At 41.2% G+C, this 27,560-nt stretch overlaps 1 protein-coding gene across 3 annotated transcripts in view; it reads right to left on the bottom strand.

Annotated features, from left to right (window-relative positions):
- The window catches only part of MAP7 (microtubule associated protein 7), a 174,689-nt gene that overhangs the window by 7,911 nt on the left and 139,218 nt on the right, over positions 1-27,560 (bottom strand). For 2 of the 3 annotated variants that reach the window (XM_036248796.1, XM_036248797.1), the window contains exons 7-17: positions 26,756-26,866; positions 21,180-21,293; positions 16,109-16,260; positions 9,676-9,791; positions 9,087-9,370; positions 6,871-7,111; positions 5,466-5,628; positions 5,164-5,265; positions 4,727-4,777; positions 4,560-4,617; positions 1,674-1,776 (exon numbers count right to left, since the gene is read on the bottom strand). In XM_036248796.1, coding sequence (XP_036104689.1) covers positions 1,674-1,776; positions 4,560-4,617; positions 4,727-4,777; positions 5,164-5,265; positions 5,466-5,628; positions 6,871-7,111; positions 9,087-9,370; positions 9,676-9,791; positions 16,109-16,260; positions 21,180-21,293; positions 26,756-26,866 — 1,495 coding nt within the window. The remainder of the gene's footprint in view (positions 1-1,673; positions 1,777-4,559; positions 4,618-4,726; positions 4,778-5,163; positions 5,266-5,465; positions 5,629-6,870; positions 7,112-9,086; positions 9,371-9,675; positions 9,792-16,108; positions 16,261-21,179; positions 21,294-26,755; positions 26,867-27,560) is intronic. The other variant, XM_036248795.1, reaches the window with a different exon arrangement.

The following is a 27,560-nucleotide window of genomic DNA, read 5'->3' on the forward strand; positions in this document are numbered from 1 at the left end:
TTATTATCTATATCATTTTACATAGTAAATTAATGTTTTAGGTTCTTATATGATTAATAATTAGGTGATTTTACCACTGAAGAGAGTCAGTTAATGTATAAACTAATTTCATTGATCAGACAAAATGATCAGTGGCTTAATAAGCCTGTTCCTTATAATAATGGTGTTCACTCTGCGGTCCTTTTTATTCCTTCCTAAAAACTCAGATCAATGAACACCATAAATTATTCCAGTTGGAACCAAATATTTTATTTAAAAATCAAACTGTAATTAAAAGAATAAAATATCACCTAATATACATCATAGGTAATTATGACAATACATTTACTCAACATAACTGAAAGCTTATTATTTAAGATCTCTCTCAGGAAAATTATTCTCTTTGGTATTTTGCAGGCAAAATAAAAAAGATTTTACTGTCCCAGAAAGATGTCGATATATATGATTTGTGGATCTCTTATGATGACATCTTTTCATTGCTGTCCATTATGTTATATGCCCGGCTGGTGTGGCTCAGTGGTTGAACGTTGCCGGTTCGATTCCTGGTCAGGGCACATGCCCAGGTTGTGGGCCAAATCCCCAGCGGGGAGCATCCAGGAGGCAGCCAATCGATGTTCTCTGTTATTGATGTTTCTATCTCTCTCTCCCTCTCCCTTCCTCTGTAAAATCAATAAAGAAAAACAAACTTAAAAAAATATTATATAGTGTGTATTTTTAGATTTAAAAAATTAATTTGAGGACCGTAAATTTTCTGATGGTAGAGAAACTCTGGCATTAGAAAACAGAACACTCATTAAGTAATTAATTAAATTCTGAAAACTAAAATAAATCGTAGCTGAAATTTTGATTATTACAACTATTTCTACAAGTCCTCTGTGATTATATTATTAGGCACAGCTATGATTGCTCTCATTTTTCATTTTTGAGAGTGCTCTTATGTTGTTGATATAAGTGCAAGGAAGAAGAAATGCAATCTTTCAACACATTCTCTCTTTTTTTTTTTTCAGATAGAGCGGGAGGGAGAGAGGGGGAAGAGAGAGAGAGAAACATCAATGTGAGACACATCGACTGGTTGCCTCCCACACGACCCCAACTGGGGCCGGGGACACACTGCAACTGAGGTATGTGCCCTTAGCCGGAACCGAACCCGGACTCTCTGGACCGCAGGCCAATGTTCTAACTGCTGAGCCAAACCAGGGCAATTCTCTCTTCTTGACTGTTAGCAACTGTTTGATTCTTCAATAAGCCCGGCTACTACTAATATGTTATAAGAATTATTGGTATCTAAATTAATTTGACTGTGGAACAAACACTGACTCACTAAATATTATGGCAAAAATACAGTTGTTATATACCATTCAAGGGTGTGCATATGGTCTAAATCACGTTAAATATATACAGAGAAAAGTAAATTATTCCTTGTCATTTTCTTTAATAGTCACACAAAACCCTCACCATCATATTTAAAGACTCAAGAAAAAAGATATTTTCCCTTTCTCACAGTACAGAATTACTAGCTTTACCAAAATTTAATAAACCTAGATGTAAAAATAAATCCTAGTGTTAAACTGAAATTCCATCAGGCCCAGGAAATTCTGGTGGGATGAGTGGGTAAAACAGCAGCATCTGCTCTAATGCATGTCCGGAAAAAAGGCCATAGTGGCCTCGCTTACCTCTCCATGGTCACTTTGCATTGATGTGAGGCAACCACATGAGGGCTGGCCGCTGGGTCTCCGTTTCCTGGAGAGTTCATCAGACACGGAAGTGCAGACACCGCTGGACATGGCAAAGAAGATGAAACAAGGGGTTATTACTACTCTGCTGTCAAACGCAAACCCCAGGAGCTAGAAGGCCTGATTTCTGTCCTGTCTCTGGTAGTTATCAGCTGTGTGACCTTGGGCGAGTGACAAACTCTCCATGCCTCAGTTTCCCCATGGACAGTACCCACATAGGCCATTGTAGGAAGCAAATGTATTAACACATGCAAAGTACTTAGAATGCTGCCTGGCACATCGTAAGGGAGAAAACCAGTGTTATGACTTTTGCTTGCACGAAAATTGACTGTGGACAAAAAGTATATAATACTGAAAGCAAAGCAACTGATGAAAATAGCAGTGAGCTGACTTGATCAGGCTGTGGCTGAACATCTTTACTGAAGGGTTTGTAATAAATCACCATGAAATACCTTCAGAGATAAAAAATATTTTTAAAGCTCAGTTTAGTTCTAGTCACAGATGGAATATTAGGAATATCATGAACCGTACCTAACTGCGCCACCCTGTCATTCAATGCGCAGTACCAGTCCGGCTTAGGTCAACACTATTGATGACTCACTCTAAATTTGGGAGAGGGTTACTTAAAGCCTTGTAAACCTTCATGGGTGTTAGAGCTGCAGAGAAATTTGTGGCAGTTTATGGTTTTAGTTTGATGTGAGGAAATAAGTGAAATATTTCCAACAAAGTATTATTTCAACAGCCTGGCACAAATTCAATAAAACTGTCAGAGGTACAAAGAGTCTGATAACTGAAGTAAAGACGTGATTGATCATTTTAAAGTTGGCAACGTTTGCAAAGCTGGTGACAGGCTTGCAAAGCTGGTGACAGGTAAGTGCTGAGAAGACTTCTGATGGGTCTGTAAACTCACCTGCCTGCCGCCCTAGAATTCTCTTTGGAGCACTGGTGACCCCATTCAGCCCTCAATCAGATGTGGGGCCAGGAGAGGAGAAACAGTTGTTAGCCAGATCATCTCAGGCCTCCTTTTAGTGGTATTAACTCAAACCAATTTTTTTGTCAGTATTGATAAATAAAGTATGACAACTGACAAGTTTAACCTTCCCTCTGGCCTTTCTTCATTCTCAGACTGAGGAACAAAGAACACTGAAAGAACTGACAGGGGAACAGCAGGAAGGGGAAAGCTAAACAAATAACAAGGAGCCAGGCCGTGCACACACTGCAGCATCAGCCCCTCAGACAATCCTGAGCTGGTGCGATTTACGTCCTGATATGCTCAGTCCGGTGGCTCACTGGGTGCTATGCTTGCTGACAGTCTATCTAGTATAACATTTTTGGAGACACCTGCTGAAAAATGCAATGGGGTTAATATGCAACCACTAGGGCTACTCTCCAAACAAATACAATTAGGGCATCTTTAACAGAGCATGAAAACCCCACTATAAAGCAATCATGACACACAGAAACTAAGATAGTCTCTATTAAAATAAAACCAAATCCCACAAAATAAATATTTTATATTTGAAGACCCCCCAGAGCTGACAGAAAATATCCTTTCACAGAAATAATTTGATTTGATCGTTACCCTCATCTTTACAAATAAACAGAAAAAGAAACTGAGGTATCTCCGGTCCTTTCTTTTCATATTCATATTATAATTAGGAAAGAGGAAGACCTGAATGAGGAGCTACCTACAACCACCTGTATGGACAGTCATGAAGACCACATGGGATCACGGAACAGAATTAGCAGCTGGTGACTTGGACTGTAGTTGTGAAAACTGGGCCTGTCACTCTATGTGAGTGTCTCTCGGAGGCAGGGACCTGCCTGTCTGGTCACACTAAATCCTAGCACCTACAACAAGGCCTGGCACATAGCAGGTCTCCGAAATGCTTGCTGGCTCCTGGATACAGCACCTTCTCCCTCACAAGGCTGCAGTGGCAATTAAACAAGAAAATGTATGCAGAGTGTACCTGACACAAAAGGGCATTTAGTTAAGTATTAAATGAATCTGAATACTACAACACTGTTATTTTTAGTTAAACCAAATCTGGTTTAAAATCACCAAGAAATTAATCTGTCTCTAGCATATGAATAACTTTCTAATAAAATTTCAACAGATTTTAAATTTTAACTCTATTCTGAAGTCAGAACTAAAAGAAATAATATTTAAATTCTTTTTGAGAACTGCTATAAATACAAGTTGTCAAAATAAAATTAAATAAAATTTAATTTTGTAAATGCAAAGAAAATATTTAAATTATATGAATATACATATATGTAATATATCTCTCTATACAGCCACACACACACACACACAAAAGAGTAAAATGACTTAAGATATTAAGCACTCCATATAAACAAATGTGAAAAAACATCTTCCAGAAATGCTAGAGAGTTTTACAGAGGGGAAATTTTGTGGAGCACATGATACACACCTAAGATTCTGTGAGCCAATCATATATATATATATATATATTTGTTTGTTTTTATTTTTTTTAGTCCTCACCCGAGGACATTTTTTGATATTTTGTTCACAGAGAGTGGGAGGGAGAGAGAGAGAAACATCGACGTGAAAGGGACACATCGAGTGGTCGCCACCCACATGACCCAACCAGGGCCGGGGACAAACTGCAACCGAGGTTGCATGCCCTTAGCAGGAACCGAACCCGGGTGTCTCTGGACCGCAGGCCGACGCTCTAACCGCTGAGCCAAACTGGCCAGGGCTATATATATATATATATTTTTTAATCAACCAATGACTATCTTGACCTCTAGAAAGTCAATTAAAAACTTCTCTATTCGAATTGAATTCTTTGAAATAAATACCTGTTCCTCCAGTGAGAGCTCCCTTGGCTATATCTCCATTTCTCTGATCAACAGCTTTCTACCAAAGAAGAAAAGGAAAAAGACTTTTTAATGTTAAAGGTACAAGTGAAGTACAGAAAGATAAAATAAAAGCTATTAAGAATAGCTAAAAATGGCCATCTCAATACCTTATCTGCGGCTTCTGTTCTCCTGGTTCTTCTCATAATCTCCTCAAGTCGCTATAAGGAGGAGGAATTGAACCAACAGATCAGATACAGGAGGAAAGCCGGCACATTTCACTTACTAAGCCAATAGCAGGTCATTACAACATGTCTGTTATTTTGGGAAAATATGATACCCACTGCTTTGTCTTAATTGGAGTTATCCCAAAAAGTTGGAACTGCCTTAAACCCCATGAACTGGAAGTAATTTTTTGGTGAAGGTTGGAATATAAACAGTGATTTCTTTGGAGGAGATGATTAATGTGAGAGTTTAGTTTGTCCGGAATGGGCCGGGCACGGTTGTTTTCTGATGGCAATGCGCCAGTCTCCTGGTCTTGCCCGGCTTCGAGTCTAGAAAGAATCAGGACAACCAGTGTCCCGGGCTTGGGCTCAGACGCCACTACCTTCTTTCTCTCCAGGCGCTCCTGCTCCTCTCTCTGGAAATGCTTCTCGCGTTCCTGCCGGGCCCGCTCTGCTTCTTCGCGGACGCGAGCCTCTTCCTCTTTCTGCAGACAAGAGGTCGGCACGTGCTTACCGGGCGCTGGCCTGCGGCCCCATCTCTGGGGCGCCCGGGGTGGGGCAGGGCAGCAGGTGGGGCGTGCGGGGCGGGAGTGCCCGCGAGGCCCAGGGCAGTTCTAGCACCCACCGCCCCCTCCCTCTGCCCAGCCGCGGGGCAGCCCGAGCGAGCGGTGCCCGCGCCCGCCACCTGCTTCTGCAGCCGCTCCAGGTCCTCGCGCGCGCGCTCCTCCGCCTGCCGCCGCAGCTGCTCCTCCCTCTCCCGGGCCTGCTCCGCTTCCAGCCGGCTGGCCTCTGCCTCCCGCCGGCTTCTCTCCTCCGCCGCCTTCCGAGCCAGCTCCTCTCTCTTCTGTCTGCAGCAAGAGAAGAACAAAACGGACACACGTGAGGGGCATTCCTCGGAGCGAGCTCGGGTGTGCGGTCACTGCCGGGACGGCTGGTTCGGAGGTCTGGCAGGAAGGTCACCCTGGGACACCCCCTGTCCTTCTTCAGGGACAAACTGCGCAGCCACCTGCCACTCTTCCCCCTAGTCCCAGTCCCTGTTGCCTTGTGGCGGAATATGACCGTTTACACGTGTGGGAGAGCTCGTTTTGTAAAAGAAGCTGCAATTTAACCATGTCGAAGGGCTGGAACTCATGTGAGTCTGTCCCCCCACCCCCTCCATTCTCTGTCAGTAAACAAGGTCATGACGTTGTGCCACAGGACAGGAGGAAGATGGCCTATGCATGCTCCCTGTTGGGACTAGCTCCAAGGTGGCAGCCATCCTCCCCAGGGTGCAGTTCCGCTTATCTGAAGAACAATTACGTGGACATTAGCCTTATTAGCCCCAGAAGGACACCAACTAAGAAAACCTTCCTTGGCAATACTGCCTGGCAGGCAGTCCCGGCCCTAACCCTCTCACCCAGCTACCTTCTGAGAGGACTTCTATCTGGAAGGAAGAAAACATGAACTTTTACTATTCAGCTTCAAAATGATCGTTAGAAAGATAATGAGGAAACATGGAGATTAGAGAGAGATGTTACATAAAAAAACCTAGACTGTACAATTGTACCTCTACTGTAGTTATAATTATGTAAATATGTGTGTGTATGTGTATATATAATGGCAAACTATTTACAGAGACTGGAAAAGATTATTCAAAATATACACAATTATTGGAAACTGGCAAGATTACTGATCTCTCTCTCTCTCTCTCTCTTGATTTTTTAAAAAAGAGAGAGAAACATCCATTGGCTGCCTCCTGCACACCCCCTACTGGGGATCGAGTTGAAACCTGGGCATGTGCCCTGATGGGGAATTGAACCTGGACCTCTCTGTCCACAGGATGATGTTCAATCCACTGAGCCCATGGGCAGTGCTGGATTTTTTTCTTTAAACCTTCCTTCATTAATATCGTTGTATTGTCATTATAGTAAGAAAACGTGATTTAAAGACAATCACTTAGTGGCCATAGGAACACCAGGTAAGAGTAATTTGGAAACAATTAGTCCCATTCACCTTGCTCACTGCTACCACCTCTTGTCTCTGTGCCCGCAGACTGACTCCAAGGTGTCAAGGCATCGCTGTAACATCACTTAGTAATGCCACTCCTTTACCTTTCGAGCTCCTCCCGCTCCCTCTTCTCTCTTTCCTCCTTCTCTCTCTGCTCTCGGGCCAGCCGCCTCTTCTCAGCCAGCAGCCTCGTGGCCTCTTCCGGGTCGGTGGTGCCTGCCGAGGTCTTAGGAGCAGCACTGGGAGTCACAGTCGGTGACGGGACCGAGGCCGAAACCGCGGCGGGGACCGAGGCTGGAATGGGGGCTGGGACTGGAGCTGGGGCCAGAGCTGGGACTGGAGCAGCTGTACAAAAAGGTACAAGGAGAAAGCCAGTTGGAAACAAAACACAAAGAACAAAACAAAAACTAGCATTCCCCACACCCTAGGCCTAGAATTCATCATTATACATGAAAGGGAGTGTTTATTACTGTGTTCTCACGGTTTCACTGTATTCTATCTGTAACCAAGCAACAGATAACAAAAGCTGCATGTGTAAGTGAGACATCCAACAAAGCTGACACTTTTCAACAAGTCTTATTTTCATACAAGTTAAATCAGTTAACAACATATGTCGAATGTGCACTGAGCACACCTCACGTTAGGTTCTGTGGGAAGTTACACCCGGAGCAAAAAGAAGGTGCGATCTTCCATTTGCCTTTGATTAAATTTTAAAAATCCTTCTCTTTAGTGACTATTCATTACTAGAGGATGAAAGCTGACCATCCTCAGAGTCCATGCCACGAGCCCAGACTCAGGCTGGGAAGATGACACCCAATGAAGACGTCCCTTTTGTCCACCCAGAGCTATGTCCAGGTTTGAGGCGGGAGGAGCCAAGGGCCATTCCAGAAGCTAGCACTTGTACACCTTCTATGTCCCCGGTCTCCACTGTCCGTCCTGACGCCAAGATGCAGGATGGGAGCAGAAGTTCTCTGACCTTATTCAGATTCAGGAACATGACCTAGAGAGCTGGCACAGCAGGAAGCGCCACACGGAGGCGCCGCAGCGACCATTCCAGACCCGCCTGTCAGGATTCACCTTTCTCCTTCCACTCCCACAGATTTTCTTCATGCTCAGGATGCTCTTTGGCCTTTCTCTTCTCCTTTGCATTCAAACAAATACCATCCCCCTCCATTCTCTAAAAACCCTATCTGTCTTGAGTCATCAGTTCTTTTGCCCTAGCTGCCCTCTATCTTCAAATTACGTCTTAAGGAGGAAACTTTTGAATAAAGACAATTTTCAACAAGAAATACTAAATTCCTAGTTCCAGGTGACTTCAAACTTCTAAATAGCATCTGGTTGGCTGGGAAGAGATGAGATCCACTGGGTCTTCTGGGAAAAGTTCTGATCTCTGTCACGCACGTAGGCTAAGCCAGTGGTCCTTATATTTGCAGGAATAGGGTGACAACGCCGTGCTGCACACTATCTGGCAATCCTGCACAGAAGTCACCTGGAAAGCTTAGTATTTTCTCGAGTCCTTGGATCCACCACATATTCTGATTCAGCAAGTGTGAGGTAGGGCCAAGCTTCTGAAGTTTGAAACATCATAGATATGGTGGTTTAAAAATATTTGCACAAATGGTTTGACAATTTTCCCTTTAAATGGTGGAGAGTAATCCTCGCCACCCGAGTGTGAGTTGAACCTAGGGGCTTGTTTCCAAAGAACAGAATATGACAAAAATTGTGGCTTGTGTCGCTTCCAAGACTAGGCAGAGAAGAAACTGTGGATTCCTCCGGATTTTCTCTCTTAGATCACTCACTCTGAGGGAAGCCAGCAGAGCAAGCCGACTGATAGTGAAGACATCAAGCAACCCTATGGAGAAGTTGACATGTCACAGAACCGCGGCCACCTGATGACAGCCATGTGTATGAGCCATCCTCCAACCACCCAGCCAAGCTGCTCCCAATCCCTGACTGGAGACTCTGTGTGATATAATAACTGTTTGTTGTTGTTTTAAGCTGTAAAGTTTTAGGATGATTTGTAACACAGCAATAGATAATCCAAGTGATTCTGATGCAGGTACTCTGAACACCATATTTTGTGAAAATAATAAAGGAATCAGTAACCATAACTGAATTAACATGCTATGGCTCCAACAGTAGGCTTCTGGATATACAAGTATACTTTCTTTATAGGTAAGAAAACTATACTTAACAAAAGTTCCCCAAATTAGCCTCAGAATACAATTTCCAATTCCCTAATAAGTTGGGGGGGGGGGCAGGAAAAACAGGGAGAGAGAGCAAGCAACCCTCATTCCATCACAAGTGAGTAGATTCTTACCAGAGGCAGCCTCTGGCTCACCAGGTGTCCCCTCTTCAACTGTGGCTTCTTCTACCTTCACTAAAGGTGCTCTGCCCTTCAGCGAGGGCTCATTGGCAACTTTCTGAGGTTCCTTCTCCAGGTCTTTTCTCTCAGGCTCCACTCTGACTTCTCTCTTGACAGGGCGGATGTTGCCAGGGGACGGGGGCCGGACCTGAGCAGGGGCAGCTTTGACCGACCCGGGAGGCAAGGAAGATGCAGGCCTGGGTGTGCCAGGCAAGTGAGGAAGGGACTTGGATGGAAGCCTGGGAGACACACAGCACAAAGAGAAGGGGGCATGTCAGAACAGGTTTGCCAGAATCTTCCGTTCCCAAGCCCCTTACCATTTCATATGGAAAAGAAATGAAGGTATTTAGCTTTGCATGTCTGTCTTTCATGTGACAGATGCAGAAATATTCATTTAAAGACCCATTCCATTTTCTTTCTTTAAGGAAAACTGTTATTCTCTGAGTCAAGACCAGACTGTGTGGGGGAATAGCTTCCTTTCAGAGGACAGAGGCTACTCCTCCTCCAGCGTGGAACCACCCAGGCAGCCTCGTGTTTCCCTTACCACAGTCGGGAGGAAGCTGGTGATCTGGCTTTGGGGTGAGATGGAGACCAAGCCCTTCGGATGCCGGATGTGAGGTGGAAGGGCACGTTTTCTCTCTCCCTCTCTCTTTTATGGCCCTGAGTTCAGAGAAACACAATAATTAGACTTTTCCCATGTGTTGGACAGCTCCATTCAGGGTATTCAACAATGGAGCTGCAATCCATTGAATGTCTTCTTAGATTATTTTCTAACCTTCCTTATTTATCTCCATTCCATCCCAACAAAAGGCCTGTGTTAGCTTTAAACCAAACATTATACTAAATTAACACAGTGTGACACTAATAAGAAGGTTCTGGATGAGTGATTTGGAATTACATTTGTAAGAAAAAATGCACTTATATTTTTAGAAAACACCTATACTTTGTGTCTAAAATTACTGGGAGCAAAATCTCTCATAATCTGGTTCAGCCCATATAAATGTCAAAATAGTCACTTCCAGTTTTACCCAATTTTTAATTAAAACACACCTTTATATCTTTAAATTCTTTAGCACTATTCTGGAACATACCATAGCTCAGCCACACACACCCCCTTTTTAAACTTATATGTCAGCTCTATCAGACTTTAATTCATTTTTTTTTTCGATTTTCAGTCTTCTTCACGAGGGATGGAATCGTAGTGCGAGGATGGGCCCCAACACAGCCCTCCTCCGACTGCCAGCTGAGAATTCAGCCAGAGGACACCTTCCCTAAGCTGCGACAGGCGATGGGAGACCCGGAGAAGTGTTCCAATAGTCTAAAGTTAACCAAGACAAAACGTTGCTCAGGGCACAGAAGACTCATTTCAGGTATCTGAAACTCGACAGTGTCCTGGGATGGAAATGGATGCTCACTAAGACACCTGTGTGGGCACCTGGCAGCCCTGCACTCCGTGGGACCGTTCAGGAAAGCAGACTGTGAGTGTACAGGGAAACGGACAGAATATTATCTGGTCTCAGGGCCAGTAAGTTTGCAGTGTACCTTCTCGTCTTTCCTTTTCTGGTTCAAGCACCAACTCCCCTCTTCCTCCCCTTTTTGTTTCCTTCACTGTCCCTTTAATTGCTTCTCTGTTTTCCTTAGTAGCATCCTAGTTGACAGACTGGGCAACGTGGCGTGGGGCACATCTAAGTGTCAAATGATACTCAATGTCTTCCGGAATAAAACAAATGAAGAGTAGGGCAGGAAAGACCTTCAGAAGATGCATGGCAGCTCTGTATCACTGGAGCTACATCGCCACTCTTTGCCCCACATCTCTGGTCTCAGAAGTGGGAGGGTGTGCCTCAGAGACCAGTCCTTGGGTAGCAGAAGCAGCAGCCACCACATGGGACTCTCCTGGCAGGTGTACAGGGTGGTAATTCTGCCTCTGGTGGATCAGTCCCTGGAGAGGAAGGTTCAGGGGCTCTTCACAAGGGAGGTGGGGGTTAAGCACTTAAGTACCTTTTCCCTTTTACTCAAAACATTTTTGTTTGGTTGAAGTCAGATCACGAAGAGATCTGAACAGGAAAATAAGGAAGAGTGATTTGTGATGTGGAGGGTTTGGGAATGAATTTCATTATCTGTACCTCGACAAGACATATTAGGGAATGAATCTACACATACAAATATAATACTCAGATATTCTTTTTTTTAAATTGATTTTTAGAGAGAGAGGAAGGGAGAGAGAGAGAGAGAAATAGAAACATCAATGATGAGAACATCGATTGGCCTTCTCCTGCATACTCCAAACTGGGGATTTGTCCCACAACCTGGGCATGTGCCCTGACTGGGAATTGAACTGATGACCTCTTAATACATGGGTCGATGCTCAACCACTGAGCCACACCAGCTGGGCCAGACAGTCTTTTTTTAAAGTAGCATTGAACCAATTTTTTCTTTCTTAAAATTGACCTCCTTTTAATTTACCTTAAAGGAGTAGGGGAGAGTGGGAAAGCAGTTTGGAAAATGCTCAGTTCTTGAGATAATACACTCCCAGGCAGATCGATGTTTTTACCTTTCATTGGTCTTGTGCATAATCACTTGTTTGGGTACCACACATGTTAAAGGTGCTCTTGATTATCATCTTGATCTGATTAAAAAGCCAGCAATCTGTACAATAATCTTTATTGTTAAGACTTTCCACAAGGCTAAGGTGGAATTTCTGCAGTAAGCTGCTCATGTCAATGGTCTGGACAACTTCCCAGCAAAACAAAGACTTTAATTACAATTAGAGGTAGGTTTAGAATACAAATAACCTCCCAGAGAGACAATACAGACGGACACTCTAAGGCAACACTGTCCAATAGAATCTTTTATGATGACAGAAATGTTCTAAATCTATGATGTCTAATATGGTAGCCACAAGCTACATTTGGCTATTTGAATTTTGATCTAAATTAATTACAATTAAATAAAATTAAAAATTAAATTCAGTCTCACAAAACATATTTCAAGTGCTCAATAGTAGCCATTTGAATTTCAATCTAAAAGAATTAAAATTGAAAAAGAAATTAGGAAAGCAATTCCATTTGCAATAGCATCAAAAAGAACAAAATACTTAGGAATAAACTTAACCAAGGAGGTGGAAGACCTGTACACTAAAAAGTAGAAGACACTGCTGGAAGAAACTAAGGAAGACATAAATAAATGGGACGACATCCTGTGTTCATAGACTGGAAGACTTATTAATGTTCTCAATTCTATCTAAAGTGATCTATAGATTCAAAGCAATTCCTATCAAAATCCAATGTTATTTTTTCCAGAAATAGAATAAGCCATCATAAGTTCACAGGGAACCTCAAGGGACCCTGAATAGCCAAAATAATCCTGAAAAGAACAAAATTGGAGATCTTACACTTCTAATTTCAAAACATATTACAAGGCTACAGAAATAAAAAGTGGTATACCCCAATAGATTACATTTTAAAACAACACTGTGATGTTGGCATAAAGCAGATATATTGACTAATGGAATAGATAGAGAGCCCAGAAATAAACCTCTGTGACTATAATCAAAGAATCCTTGACAAGGGTGCCAAGATCACTCAACGGGGAAAGAAAGTCTCTTCAACAACTGGTGCTGGGAAAAGTGGATATCCACATGCAAATGAATGTAACTGGCCCTTACCTTATACCATAGACAAAAATGAACTACAAAATAGATTAAATACCTAAATGTAAGACTTAAAACTATAAAATTCCTAGAAGAAAACATAGGGAAGCTTCATGATACTGGATTTGGTAATGATTTGGATATGACACCAAAAGCACAGAGAGCAAAGCAAAAATAGACACATGGAAAAACATCACACTTAAAAACTGTGCAATAAAGGACACAATCAACAGAGTAAGAAGACAACCTACAGAATGGGAGAAAATATTTGCAAATCACGTATCCGATAAGGATTAACATTCCACACATATAAACAACTCCTACAAACCAACAACAATAAGAAACATTAAAATAAAATTAAAGATTACAAAATAAAATCAAAGATCAATATTAAAAGATGGGCAAAGGAGCCCTGACTTGTGTGGCTCAGTGGGTAGAGCATCAGCCCAAGCACCAAAGGGTCATGGTTTCGATTCCTGGTCAAGGGCTCATACCTGGGTTGCAGGTTTGATTCCCAGCCCCAGTGGGATCAGACCAGGCACGTGTGGAAAGCATCAATTGATGTGTCTTTCTCACACTGATGTTTCTCTTTATCTCCCTCTCCCTCCCTCACTCCCTCCCTTCCACTCTCTCTAAACATCAATGGAAAAAATATCCCCGGGTGAGGATTAAAAAACAACAAAAAAATATGGGCAAAGGATTTGAATAGATATTTCTCCAAAGACGATATACAAATGGCCAAAATACATATGAAAAGATACTCAACATCACATAATTAGAGAAATGTAAATCAAAACCAAATGAGATATTATCCCACATCCACTAGAATGGCTGCTATAGAAAAACAACAACAGCAACTACAGAAAATAACAAGTGCTGGTGAACATGTGGAAAAACTGGAATCCTTGTGCAGTGTTGGTAAGAAAGTAAGTAAAATGCCACAGTCGCTACAGAAAAGAGCACGACCATTCCTCAAAAAAAAAGGAATTACATAAGATCCAACCACCTTATTCTATGTACATATCCAAAAGAATTGAAGGCAAGATCTTGAAGAGATATTTGCATACACATATTTATAGCAGTCCTAGTCACAATAACCAAGAATTAGAAGCAACTCAAATGTCCATCCACAGATGAATGGATTAATTAAAATGTGGTGTGTGTGTATATATATATATATGTATATGTGCGTGAGTGTGGGTGTACGTGAACTTGTGCGCACATGCACGCGCGCACGCATATATACACACACACACACAGGAATATTATTAGCCTTAAAAAAGAATGAAAATCCTGCCACATGCTACAACACTGACAAACCTTGAGGACATTATACTAAGTGAAATAACCCAGTACTGAAAAGGCAAATACTGTATGATTCCGTTTATATCTAATTTAGGTACCTGAAGTAGTCACATTCACAGAAACACAAAGTAAACTGGTGGTTGCCAGAGGCTGGAGGGAAGGGGAAATGGGGAGTTGTTTAATGGGTATAGTTTCAGTTTTTCAAAATTTAAAATTTTGAAGACTGTGCACAACAGTATGAATATACATAACACTACTGTACTGTACACTTAAAAATGGTTAGGGTGGTACATTTTGTTACATGTTCTTTTACTACAATTAAAAACATTTAAATTAAATTTCAAATCGGTTTGTCAGTCTCATTGGATACTTTTCAAGTGCTCAGTCACCACTGCTGGCTAGTTGCTCAGCCGGGTTCCAGAGTGCAGCTCTAGGGTGTACAGGACTTGTGGACCAATTTTCTGGCAGTATGAATTTGCCTAAATATTTGGTTGTAAAGAGGTGAGAGGAAGGCCAATAGGTCAAATACTGAAAGAGGAAGGCAGTACAAAAATAAAAATAGAGGGAGGAAAGTAGAGGTTCTGGATCATGTGATGAAATCCCTCTCATTTAATTGATTATTCAAGGGTAAGCTCCCATTCTTCCCTCCTGGAGTGTTAATTTTTGTTCTTGTCCATAGCAAGGTATTTTTCCTTTGGTAAATGCTTTTCCTTCCCCAATAAGTACTCTTACATTTGGGGCCAAAGCTGTTCTGCGGAACTATTGCTTTTTGTTCACAGCTAGGGCCAATGTGCTAATGACGGAAAACTTCCATCAGAGGTGGTTTCACCTTTGGTGTGAAGGGCTGGAAGCCTGACTCAGTCATGAATTAAATGCTGATTCCTGAAAGCCTAAGGGCTTGAAAGCAAATTGCCTGTAGGCAAAGCCTTCAAATTCTCACAAGCCTCGAATTATCCTCAAATATCTGAGCAAAACCCGTTTAAGTGGCCATCAGCTTTATAAATCTGAATTGATGTTGGAATTTAAGATTTAAAAACATTGTTCCTGCCCTGGCCAGTTTGGCTCAGCGGTTGAGCGTCGGCCTGCGGACCAGAGAGTCCCGAGTTCTGTTCCCGCTAAGGGAGCGTACCACACACACACACACACACACACACACACACACAAATTGTTCCAGCCCTTCATTAAATAGGTCATGCCATTACCATGGGAGGGAGGCAATGAGATCTTCAGGTTGACTGGCAAGTCCTTTGGTACTAAAGCACAATGTCTGAAGACCATAGAACAATATCTACATTTTTTAGCAGATACCAAATAACACACCATGAAACAAAGAAGAAAGATTCTTGGAGACATCCAAGTTACCTTAGTGCATTTATAGCATGGTGAAAATTAACATTAGCTTAGCCACCTCTCCAGTAATAACAAGTACAAATCACATTCTTTGCTTGCAAAATTTGAGTTTAGAACACAGCCCAATAGCCTTACAAGAATTATTTAGTGAATTAGTAATGTTTGTACAATACTTGGTCACTATAGTTTAAGATCTGGGCCTCAACAAGGGTTAGCTAAGCAGATAAAATTCTTCATGTTGCTTTTCCATGGCCCGTATTCAGAGTCAGCCAGCTTCTGGATAGGGTTGGAATAAAATGCAGAGGAAGCAGTCCAGGCCCACTTCCCCTCCCAAGATGTTCTACTTTCAGAAATAAAAGTATGCTGGCATTGCACTTATTCTGTATGGAGACACGAGCAGGGTACTTCAGTCATTCATACATGATTGAACCAAGAACAGTTTTCATTTTCAAATGCACATTTTTAGGGGGAGTAAAACCACCAAGTGGAGAGGAAGTATGGGGACACTACCACCCAGCCAACCAGATTCAGGACTGGTGGGACAGACGGGATGGCGAATGTTGCCATCTCCCAATCTTACACCCACACCGCACCTCGTGGGGATGGGGTGGTGGTGTCTACTCTGCCCAAGAAACAGCACAGACTCCCCTGGCCACTCCCCATAGCTACTCACCGCTGTGCCGTGAACAGTCCTCCGGCGTGCTGAGCCCTCGGGTGACGTTCCTAAGAATTTTGTTCGATCCATTGGATTTCTAGAGTGTGCAGCTTTGTAGGGCATGATGTTGATGGGGCTGCAAGATGCTGAACGAGGACAAATGGGGATAACTAGGGTGCAGGTGATTGTTTTACACACAAGAGTGCCAGAGGAGCAGTTGAAGGAAAGTCAAAAGCAGGTTCAGGAAAAGGAGCCAAGCGGAGATAGAGAGAAAAGCAGGGAGAAGATGTTATTACCTACAGGTGTCCAGAACCCTCATACTCAACTCTCCTCACAGTCCTGTCAGTTTGTGGTGTGTTCAAGAGGAAGGCATGTCCAAATGAAAACTCTGAAATACATAAGCTCTTTGGCTATTTAAATACTGATTAAAGATATAGACGCAATCCAAGAGTCATGGAAAGCAATGGCCTTATATTCCTATAAACTGATGGTTCTGGTAAAATGCTATATTAGAGGTAGACACTTTTTACATAAAGACTGCTTTGTCATAATCGCATTTTCCTAATTAGCTTTGAGATTGAACAAAAGGTGGAAAGACAGGAAGCGAGCAAGCAAGCAACTGTTTCAGGAGTGAAGTTCAACAGCCAGTGGTGAAAAGAAGCCAGTGAATTTTTAAAATGTTAAATGGCCAAGTCTTACCAGGTATTAAGACTTGTTACAAGAATAACTAATGATTTCTAGGGAAAACATTCTGTAAATGTTCTATCTATGGAAAGGCAAATCAAATGCATGCTTCTGGGAGTGTCCGAAAGCCAAAGCATTAGAAGGTTCATCGCAAGCACTGTAGCACATATGGGGGAACAGGATGTCATCATTTAAAATGGCGAGAACACAAATATGTTAGAATTGCCAAAAATAAAGTGGAAACATGAATAGCATTCACAGTTGTACTCAAGATGGAACATCTTTTGAAAAACCACAAAGTGTCCTGGCCAGTTTGGTTCAGTGGTTAGAGCGACGGCCTGCAGTCTGGGGAGACCCGGGTTCGGTTCCCGCTAAGGGCATGTACCTCGGTTGCAGTTTGTCCCCGGCCCTGGTTGGGTCGTGCGGGTGGCAGCCACTCGATGTGTCCCTTTCACATGATGTTTCTCTCTCTCTCTCTCCCTCCCACTCTACCTGAACAAAGTATCAAAAAATGTCCTTGGGTAAGGATAAAAAAAAACCACAAAAAACCATAAAGTTTCTGACCATTCACTTTTAAAGGAACACCATCATTAATCAAGTGATTCTGAGCAACCACAGTTTAAAGATACTCATTCATACAATAAATAGTACAGAGGTATCTAACGTGTGGGTGCTGGGGCTCCAAGGCTCATTTTCAGATCTCACCCAGAAATCTTATTCTCCAGCAAAAAACAAGACAATTAAGTATGACGACTGAGGAGAATCATATATATTTGGACCGCCATTAAGATGATTTACCCAACTCTAGCCATGGGAGCAACCCTTTAAAGAGATCATTATGCCAGCCGACTATAACAGTATTAATAAATTAAAAACTCAAAAGTTTATAAGACAAATGTGGGATAATCTTAACTTCAGAATTAGAGATAAAAATATTTGCTATTTTGGTTTACTTCATAGATAAAAAGTTGATGAGACTGCGTCTTTATTCACACGCTCTCTTTCATCAGATGCCTGGCAGTGTCTTCCAGTTCTCGATGGTGAAGGCAGTGGACAGGCTGAGAACTGCATTGTTTTTTCCCTTCATCTGAAAACAGAATCTATTTCTTCAGGAAAAATGAAAACATTTTGCATTCCCTCAGTTCGTCTTAAAAGAATATGTGTGTCTTACTTTAGGAGTTGACACAGCGCTTTGTTTCAGACCTTACTGGCCAGGGAAGATTCCTCTGGATTGTGAGGAAGGAGGACCTTCTCTCATTTGGCTTATTGTGATCACAGGGGAAATAATTCAAAAATAATCTTTTCTTAAGGGCTATAGCAAAAAAAGCAGTTGCATTTCCCAGACAAGGAAAGAGTTCATTAATGCAAAACTATTCCAAGCCAATCAAATATATTTGGAGAATAACATCCTGGCACAAGGAACTTCTGTGGGATTAATGGCCAGGAGAGGTGCACATTGCTCAGGGCACAATCAGAGGCCATTGACTTTGCTGGGGGGGAGGTCAAGCAACTCTAGACAACAGCCATACTCTGAGGCCATGGTCTGCCACTGAAAAAGGAATAAGGCATGGAAATATGATTTCTTTTTCCTATAGTGAAAAACAGTAATTTCAGGGGCTATCTATGGAGCAGTTCTGAGACCATCTTGGATGTAAGCCAATCTCATCATGCCTCTGGTTCATTCTTTATTATGGTCCCGAGGTAACATTAATTGAAGGATGAAAATATCTTAAACCTATCAGTATAGTCTGTATGAAAATCCTCAAATTTAATTGCTAAGGAACATCACCTGGCTAAAATAAACACTATAAACTCCTTCTAAGGATATTACATTTCATGAGCTACACTGTTCTTCTGAACAGCAACTACTGGAAAATCTGAAACCTTAAGTCAATTATTCTAATACTCTTGCCCTTTTAAAGAAACAGTAACAGCAATATATACTTGCCCCCCCCCCCCCAGAGTGCCCTCCTTATCTCAAAGTAGGTTTATTAAACATAAAAATTCTTTGATGGAAATGTCTTTGAGAAAGTCTTACACAATATCTGTTTTTCCTCTGTTTGTGGTAGCAAGTGTGCATTAATTTAAATCATCCAGGATTTGCCATATGAAATGATGGGTGCAGAGAAAAGACATTGCAGTTCAAGTGGCTGGAGTGTAGCATAGAGAATAGAAAAGCTACATAACAGAATAATGATAACATTAACACTTATTGAGTGCCTACTATGTACAAGCACTATTCTAAGCATTTTACATGTATCAACTCATTTAATCCTGAGCTCTAATAATCACATGTATTTTAAATGCATTTTCAAAGATGGACATGGAGAAGTCAACCCAAAGCAGGAAGCACAAATGGGACTCCGATTTCCCATTCTCCACTGCTCTTAAGCTTGTTCTGGGAGTTTGCAATCACTGAACATCTTAGGGATGATTGTTCAGATCTGCTGCTGTAACCCTGGCTCTGATGTAGGTCCTCCTCTTGCCAACGGCAATTGGCAAGAAGATGAACTCAAGAGACAACACTAAAATGGGAAGACAAGAAAGAAATATCAATGAGAGTAGATGGGAAAAGTGATTTTGACAAGATAAATATAAGAGATGTTTACATATATAATTTCAAGTGGAAAAATTTAAAAACCAACAGTTTTGGTGTATTAAAGGTAAGCTGTACCAATGCAGTAACAGGTAACAATGACCTAAGGAATGTGTTAACAAAACCGCAATTCAAGGAAAGGCCAAGCACTGCTTCACACCAAAGTAAACTGAAGAAATGTATCAATTTATGACAAGGTGAACGGAAAAGTTGCAAAGTAAAGAAGAACCAGTTAGGAGGTAAAAAGCACCTGACTGAGCATAACAACGAAGGCGGGTGGGAAGATGGGCTGGTAGAATGGGTGGAAAATGAGGAGATGGTGTTGGAAAAGACTAGAGGAAGAGTGAAAGAATTGACAAAAGTTAGTGATGACAGAAATAGCCAAGAAAGACAATTTTCTAGCTGTGAGGCAGTCTTTTAGCATGAAAACATACAACATGGAGATTCATAAGCATGATAGAGATAAACTATTATTTAGATCCTATGAAATAGAGCTGAAAAGCAGTTTTAGAGGTTCTTCAATTAGCTGGACATGAATAAAAACTTCCATGACTTGTATAAAAGTATGCTTGTTGTTCATAGGCATAAAAAATAAAAAACAATTTTGAAATAAGCTGTACTTTTTCCTCCAGAAAAATCTCAGATACAACATGACAGCTGATAAGAGTTACTTTACGGAAAACACAGAACACTGTGGTCCAGCTAGTTGAATGCACGATTGTACACAGAGCATCATCATATGGGGTGCCGAGGGTGGAGGGTAAGCTCATTCCAGGTCCACTCTACTGATTTCTAAGTGGCTCTGGTGTAAATCCCTTCTGCTACTGGGTTCCACAGGCACCTCCCAGGGCTCCTGGGAGAATTAGTGTTGATATTAACTCACTGGGCACCATACATGAAAGACATCATAAAACTACAAATTATATTTATAAAGAGGGCTAATGAACATGAAGAGGCTTGCAGAGGCAAAGTGGTTTTTAAAGGGAACTTTGTGAAGTGGCTATGCAATTTCCTTAGAGCCAAAGATGCGGGCTAGTAGATTGGTTATATGGGTAATCTGGGAAAATCCAAATCAACTCACCATGAGATACTGCCAAAGCCTACTATGTATCTTTCTTTCCAGCTAGAGACAGTAAATGAATAGGCTCATTCAGGCATGTTTTGCATTTCAGAAAAGTAGGGGAGTTATAACTAATTATTATAACCAGTACTAGGCACATTTTACATACTGTATTTTCGAAGTATGTAACAAATAAGAACATTATACTTAGCCTTCTCTGTTACAAGTCTTAAAGGAGTTTTGAAAGGGCACTCTTCCTAGATGACATATAACAGACTGGCACAGGAAGGGTAAGTAGCCAGCCTACAGCCCACATTATGAAACTCTATGCTCACACTAGCTTGTGCTTTAATTTTATCCCCAAATCCACATATTCGTATATTAAAATATTTCTGCCTCTGATCATCTGCTTAGATGCAGGGGCAGAAAGAAAGGCAGGGAAGGGACAGGTCTTTTGGGTAATGTTATGAACAGACAGAAGTATCTGAAGCCTCTGATCACAGGGAGGGGCATCCTTTGTCTGCCTGGCATCTGGTGTTCAGATAAGATGCTACGATGGAGGCTAAGAGGACACAATGCCAGGGGCATGAAACCAACACCGACAGACAGCTTTCCAATGCCATTCCACCCGGAGGAGAGAGAGGCACACACTGGGAAAACGGAGCTGTGACCAGACGAGTGCTGGAGGCGGATACGCTGCAGAAGGAGGGCTTTACGGCACCAGGAAAGGTGCACCTTGACAGTTTTACCTGCATCTCCAGACAAGGCAGCTGTGCTTTTACTTCTGGCCAGGAACGAGTGTGTGGGCGTCAGCAGTCTGTTAACAACGGTGCTCTCCCAGGGGCTGAGTTGCAGGCGGCGAGCTAAACGTCACCACATAAGCAAGATGTTAGAAACATTCTTTCCAGGGGCAAGAAGGTGCAGAGTATCACACCTATCGCTTCCAATGCCCGGCCTTCGGGAGAGACCGGGCTCTCTGGCGAGGACAGCTGGTGAAGAGACAGTTTCTGCCCAAAGGAGCAGCTGTTCTATGGCACTGCCTTCTTCCACATGTTAACTTGTGGCAGTCTCTACGTTAGTTTTACGGATGCAGATTTTGCTAACCACTCTCCTTTAGCAGTTGACAGGTAACACAGAAATGTCATTTCCACTACAGCTTTGGCATGTCATGCTGACGCCAGTCATACCTACCTGCCGGCTGCCCTCACCAGGATGGGCAGTGGACTGATGGCACACACCTTAGCCACTGGGCTTCCTAAGTTCCCTGAATAATCACTCCAACAGAGGCTGTGGCAGCTTAGTGCAAGACTGGATTTACAAGTAAATAAAGATAGAAAGGGCCTCCATTAGTTTGATAGATCTCCATAAATTGTTACTTGGGCAATTAGGGGGAAATTGGATACAATAAAATGAAAGAGGACTCATGCACAGTTCTGGATAGAGTTTCCTTTTGACTTTTCCATTCAGCAAGCCAGGTTCTTTCAAGTTCCTGTTTAACAACAACATAAAATTTTGTGGGGAGGATTAAGGGTCAAGTTGAAGCAAGATAAAATTAAACAGAAAAGCCAGAATCCAATCTGACATAAATTGGAGCTTACTAGTTGGCGTGTGAAGAATCTGGAAGGTAAATTTAAAATAATGCAATGAAGTATGGTCCCAAATTTTATGGGGGCTTGGCAAGTCCACTGTTAGGAAATGCATGCCAGTTATCGATTACTTCGTTCATGTTAGCTTCCAGTGATGGCCCATGAAAATACAGAAGCTACTTTCCAAAAATACCTGGAAAGAAGTTTGCAAATATCACTAAAGTGATAATATATTTTTATTATTATTTTAAAAATCCTCATCCAAGGATATATTTTTTTCCCATTGATCTTTAGAGAAAGTGGAAGGGTGGGAAGGAAGGAGAAAGAGAGAGAGAGAGAGAGAGAGAGAGAGAGAGAGAGAGAGAGAGAGAGAGAGAGAGAGAGAGACATTAATGTAGAGAAACATTGATTGGTTGCCTCCTGCACATGCCCCAACCAGGGCAAGGATGGAACCGGCACCCAGGTATATGCTCTTGACCAGGAATCAAACCCAAGACCCTTTGGTTCCAGGGGCTGACACTCTAGAACCACTGGGCCACAGCAGCCAGGGTATATCTTTATTTTAGAACACATTTCCAAGTCATTTATAAAAGACTTTAAACTGATGAAACGTGACAAGGTCACTCTGTTCCTCACTATAGACAGTAGGTGCAAGCCCTTCCTTTGCCTTTGGAGCAATTGTTCTTACAACAATCTTTTATATGCCATATTTGAAATGAATGGCATTTATATTCTAGGAAAGTCATTTTAGTTAATAGAAGCCATCCAGTGTCAAATGTTGTTATAGAAAATATCTGCTTTTATTTGGAAGAGGTACCAACTTTCATTAGGAACCTTAAGTATCTGACTTTATTTTGAAAGAGTGGTTATTTTGATCAAGGCTCTGGTGAATTTAAGAATCAGTGAATTGTTTATTAGATTTTTCTGGTTATTAGGAGAGTCTTCATGGCTAAATTAAATCTTATCTGACAGCAAGACATTAATACAAAGCTATGCTATAAAAACCAATGCAACAGTTACACAGGTAGTATAGCATATGTTGGGCAGCGTGCGTGGGCATTGCGCATCAATGACAAAAATACTGTGATCTAAAATCACAATACGTTCACAGGTCACTGAGGATGACCAATCAGGATTAAATAAAAATCGTCAGAGAACTCTATTTCTAGTGGATGAGAAAGGGAAGAAGAATGAATGTTTTAGATGAACTCTGTAGAGCGACTGGCTTAGAACTGCAGAGACGGTTTATCACAGAAAAGACACCCCTCATCCTTCATTAAGAAGTTCAATGGCTTTATTTCCGTGCGTCTTTAAGATATCAACCAAAAAAATGTGCCTCAACTGTAGCTCGCTAAAAACCCTCTTTGATTTGTGTTTAAAGCATATCCCAAGAGATTAGTTTTATAGCTCCAAACTGAATGACTTTGCTAGGAGAAACGTGTTTCCACTTCCTCCACCTCCATAACTATGCCCTGAGCAGGAGAGAGACAGATTCTTCCACAAGGTAACTTTTTAGTAAATGTTAGGACAGGGGAGTTAGTTTATTATTTTGTGGGTTTATTTCTTTCACCTGGAGGGGCCTGACTTTAAGATGATAAGCTCCAGAAGGAGGAGAGGTTAATTTTTATGAAACAACTCTAAAGTATAGATACTGTTTAAGCACTTAAAAATGAGATATTGACAGTTTTCATAATAGACCATCTGGACCAGGGGAGGCAAACAAACACGCTAGATATTTGCACTAGCGTGTTACCCACGAGCAGGAAACCATTATTCAGTTCCAGATGTGGAGAAACCAGGCAAGTGTTGCCAGGTCCTAATTTTTTCATTAAAAGTAGAAGACCTCAATGGTATATGAACTCTTCCATTTAAAAAATGATGGCAATTAATTCAAATTTAAAAAAGAACAAAACCCCCTGCTCAGGTCAAGCAGAACATGCCTATGGACAGAATTTAGTATGAGGTCTACTACACCATGTCCTCTGCCCCAGATTCTAGGAAAAATGTACGGACTCCTTTTAAGCAAAGAATAAGTGACATCATTGTCACTTTTTTCAAACTCCTCATGATATGTCCTTGAGAAAAAAGCTGGTTAAGCAGGTAGCTTAAGCTAATAAGAAATATACATTTTTAATGCAAAAATTTCCAGTGGCAATATTCTCTCTTATTGCAGCAATTACAGAAATCTTTGGTAGTCAGAGGTTTTCTTTTTAACTCAGGTCATTTTATCAGTCTGTGTGACACTATACTCAGGTGTGATAATCAAAATGTTTACAAACTGGATGCCATTCATTAGCTCTGCAGGGCCCAGGGAAGCACAGCTTGGAGAAGGGGATATTTACCAACAGGTATGGAAATATTTCAGTATTTTTAATAACCAGTGGAGCGTTCCAGCTGAATGTCAACCTAAAAGTATCAGAGCCTCAGTTTAATACCAACTCTAAGCCCTGTGCTGAGAGGCTGAGAAAGCTCAAACAGTCTAGTGATGGTGCCTATCCCTTAGCGGAATAGTCTGTAAAAGCCTCTACTTTAGTAATTTAATAAAAAGGCTTTTTAACTTGGTTATAAAGCATAACCAACTTTTAAAAACAGCAGAAAATAAAATAAACTAACTAAATTACTTAACTTTCTAAATTAGAGAAGTTCAAATTCAGAAGAATTTCTGTTCTCTTTAAAAGTAGCTCTCTCACTGTCCTGAGGGTTTTGCTTAACTAAAAGAAATTGCTTCCTGGATCTATAGGAAACGCTGGATGAACCAAATCTTCCTTCCAGGCCAACCTTTTCCTGGAAGTTACAAAAGGCTAGACCCAGAAACTTTTTGATAAGTGGGAAGCAAAGCAGAACTCTCTGATTTAGTGCTCTCCACCTATCCCAGTGGTCAGCTGTATTCCATTTTACAAGCCTGCACCATGATTCAAGGGGCAGTTTCCTGGCCCCAGCTATGAACTGGTTGTTGAACTTCCCTTGATTCACAGAGTCAGGGTTGACCTAAAGAAGGGCATCCATGAAGGTCAAACCTGAAGATGCAGTGTAGCAACATGGGTTAGGAGCTGGTGATCTCTGTTCTAGCCCCTCTTCTCCAACAGTCAGCTTGTAGGATACCAGTTCAGGCTCTTCACCACTAAGGGACTCTTACCCCAACTGGAGTAGATGAGCCATCCAACAAGTTTTCTGCAGTTCTAAGATCCTATTTCTTAAAAATGTCCAATCAGATGCTATCACGGAGAATCTATAAAACATCTTACTTCTAGTTGACACAGTGTCATCCTTCCAAAGAAGTGAAGACAGGATGTTGTCTGGCTTACTGCCCATCCCCCCACTTCCAACCTTACCCCAGTTTCAGCTGTGGGACTATAGGAGGCAGTAGGCAAGGTTTAACTTAAAAGTACTATAACATCCCAATTGTAACTTGTCTGAGATCCAGGTTCACAGAAGTATGAAATTAGAGTGCTGAGTAAGTGACCAGTCACAAAGAAAAGATGAACAGACAACTGTAAGACACACTATATTTTATGTTATATTAGGGGAATAATGAAAGCCATTCCCAGGTGAAAAGAAAGGCTATTTATGAAATAAATTTTAATTCATAATACTTTAACATATAAAAGGTCTCTAATTTGACTACATGTTTAATATTGACTTAGGCAAATTAGGTTAAAAAAAAGGAATGGTTTAAGTTAAAAGGCAAGAATAGGAAGCTGTTCAAACATTTACTGCATTAAGAGATTAGTTTAAAACAACATCAGCACATATATTATACATTATGACACCATTATTTTTATACAATATAAAATATACAAATACACATACACACATACAGAACATGCACACATTACATTCTTTTTCAAGGCTATAAACACTGAACCTTTCCCGATCAGAATCTTAATAAAGCACTTATAGTAACCACAACTTGTTACTTTTAAAGAGTATGTACTTTTATATTACACAATAGTTTTTTAAATTTAAAATCATTTCAGTTATTTAAAACAAGTAGCTTATCTTAAAAGCTTGGTTCTTCCTACCATGATATATAAATATGTAAAATAAAACTTTCACTTAATAAATAACAACATTCATGTACTGTAAATCCATGGGATGAATAAAACTCAAAATTAAAATAAAATGTTAATTGGAGGATTATGATTATTAAAAATTTTAGGAGACTTCACTGATGATATTCTTGAAGTTAGGCCAAATCCCTTAAGAGCAAATGAATGGAAACCAAAAAAACCAGTCACACACACAAGAAACGTGGCAAGAAAGGTTTGGTTAAATGAGAAATAATTAGCAAAATGAAATCTACCAACATGAATCAATTAAAAAGTTTTTTGTTTGTTTTTTTAGAAAGTCAAAGCCTGGAATTCCCAAAGTACAGATGAAAAGTCAAAGACAGTATGATTGAAGTAAAATAAATGTTCATAACAGAGATTATTTGCATGTTGGTGGATAAGTGGGTGATTTCTGGAGCTGTAAACTCAGGCACTAAAGAGTCGGGAGAAGCACCGCTTTCATCACTGCTAAATGCAACCATTCAGCCAAGTTCTAAACTGAGAAATGTTCTCGTCGCAAGGAAAATGCTGCTCAGCCGTTTATTGCTTTTTTACTCTGAAGTTTTTTTCTTCCTATTTAAGAAACGTAGGGAAAGCAACTTCAGATGCTTATTTTTATCTGTAAACATCCAGAAAAAAATGCATTAAGTAAATAACAGAACACTTTTTTTGTTTTCCTTTTGACTGTACCTCTATCTGGAGAATTTAGTAAAGTTGCAGATGAAGAGGAGAGCCGCTTGCTAATGACCGGATCAACATGTTTCGAAAGATTCATGGTGGAAACTGACCGCCTGTCTGGATCTAAAACAAATGGAGATAATGCTAATTGACAGCCAGCATGCAGGATTGCAATTTCCTAGTTTGCTGATGGAAGGAAAAACTAGGACTGGATGCTTTCAGCTCTATCACTAGATCGTTCATAATAGCACAGTTTTCTAAGTGGACATTTTAAAGGTAACTTAAAGAGTAGAAATAAAATTCATTTTTCTTATAGGATAAAATAAATATTCAGCTCGCCAGTGTGTCAGCCAGGGATATTCAAGCATATTGTTATAATACGATGAATGGAGGCCAGTGGTGGGCAACCGAAACAATGGAGGTGGACTGTGAAGCAAAGAGAGGACCACTAACACGAGAGCCTTCATAATTTCCCACAGCGGGAAAGATGGGGAAGAATTAGTGCTGGTAAAATCAAATGCAAACACTAGAAGATAAAAAACACCAGGCTCAGCCCGGCCGGTGTGGCTCAGTGGTTGAGCGTTGACACATGCACCAGGAGGTCACCAGTTGGATTCCTGGTCAGGACACATGTCCAGGTCTTGGGCCCGATCCCCAGTGGGGGGCATGCAGGAGGTGGCCAATCGATGTTCTCTCATGGATGTTTCTATCTCTCCCTCTCCCACTCACTTCTCCTCTATCTAAAAAACAAAAAACAAAAAAAAAAAACCCCAAATTTAAAAAACAAAAACAAAAAAACACCAAGCTCTGTTTGCAG

Source organism: Molossus molossus, unplaced genomic scaffold, assembly GCF_014108415.1.
Source record: "Molossus molossus isolate mMolMol1 unplaced genomic scaffold, mMolMol1.p scaffold_m16_p_8, whole genome shotgun sequence".
Lineage (NCBI taxonomy): Eukaryota > Metazoa > Chordata > Mammalia > Chiroptera > Molossidae > Molossus > Molossus molossus.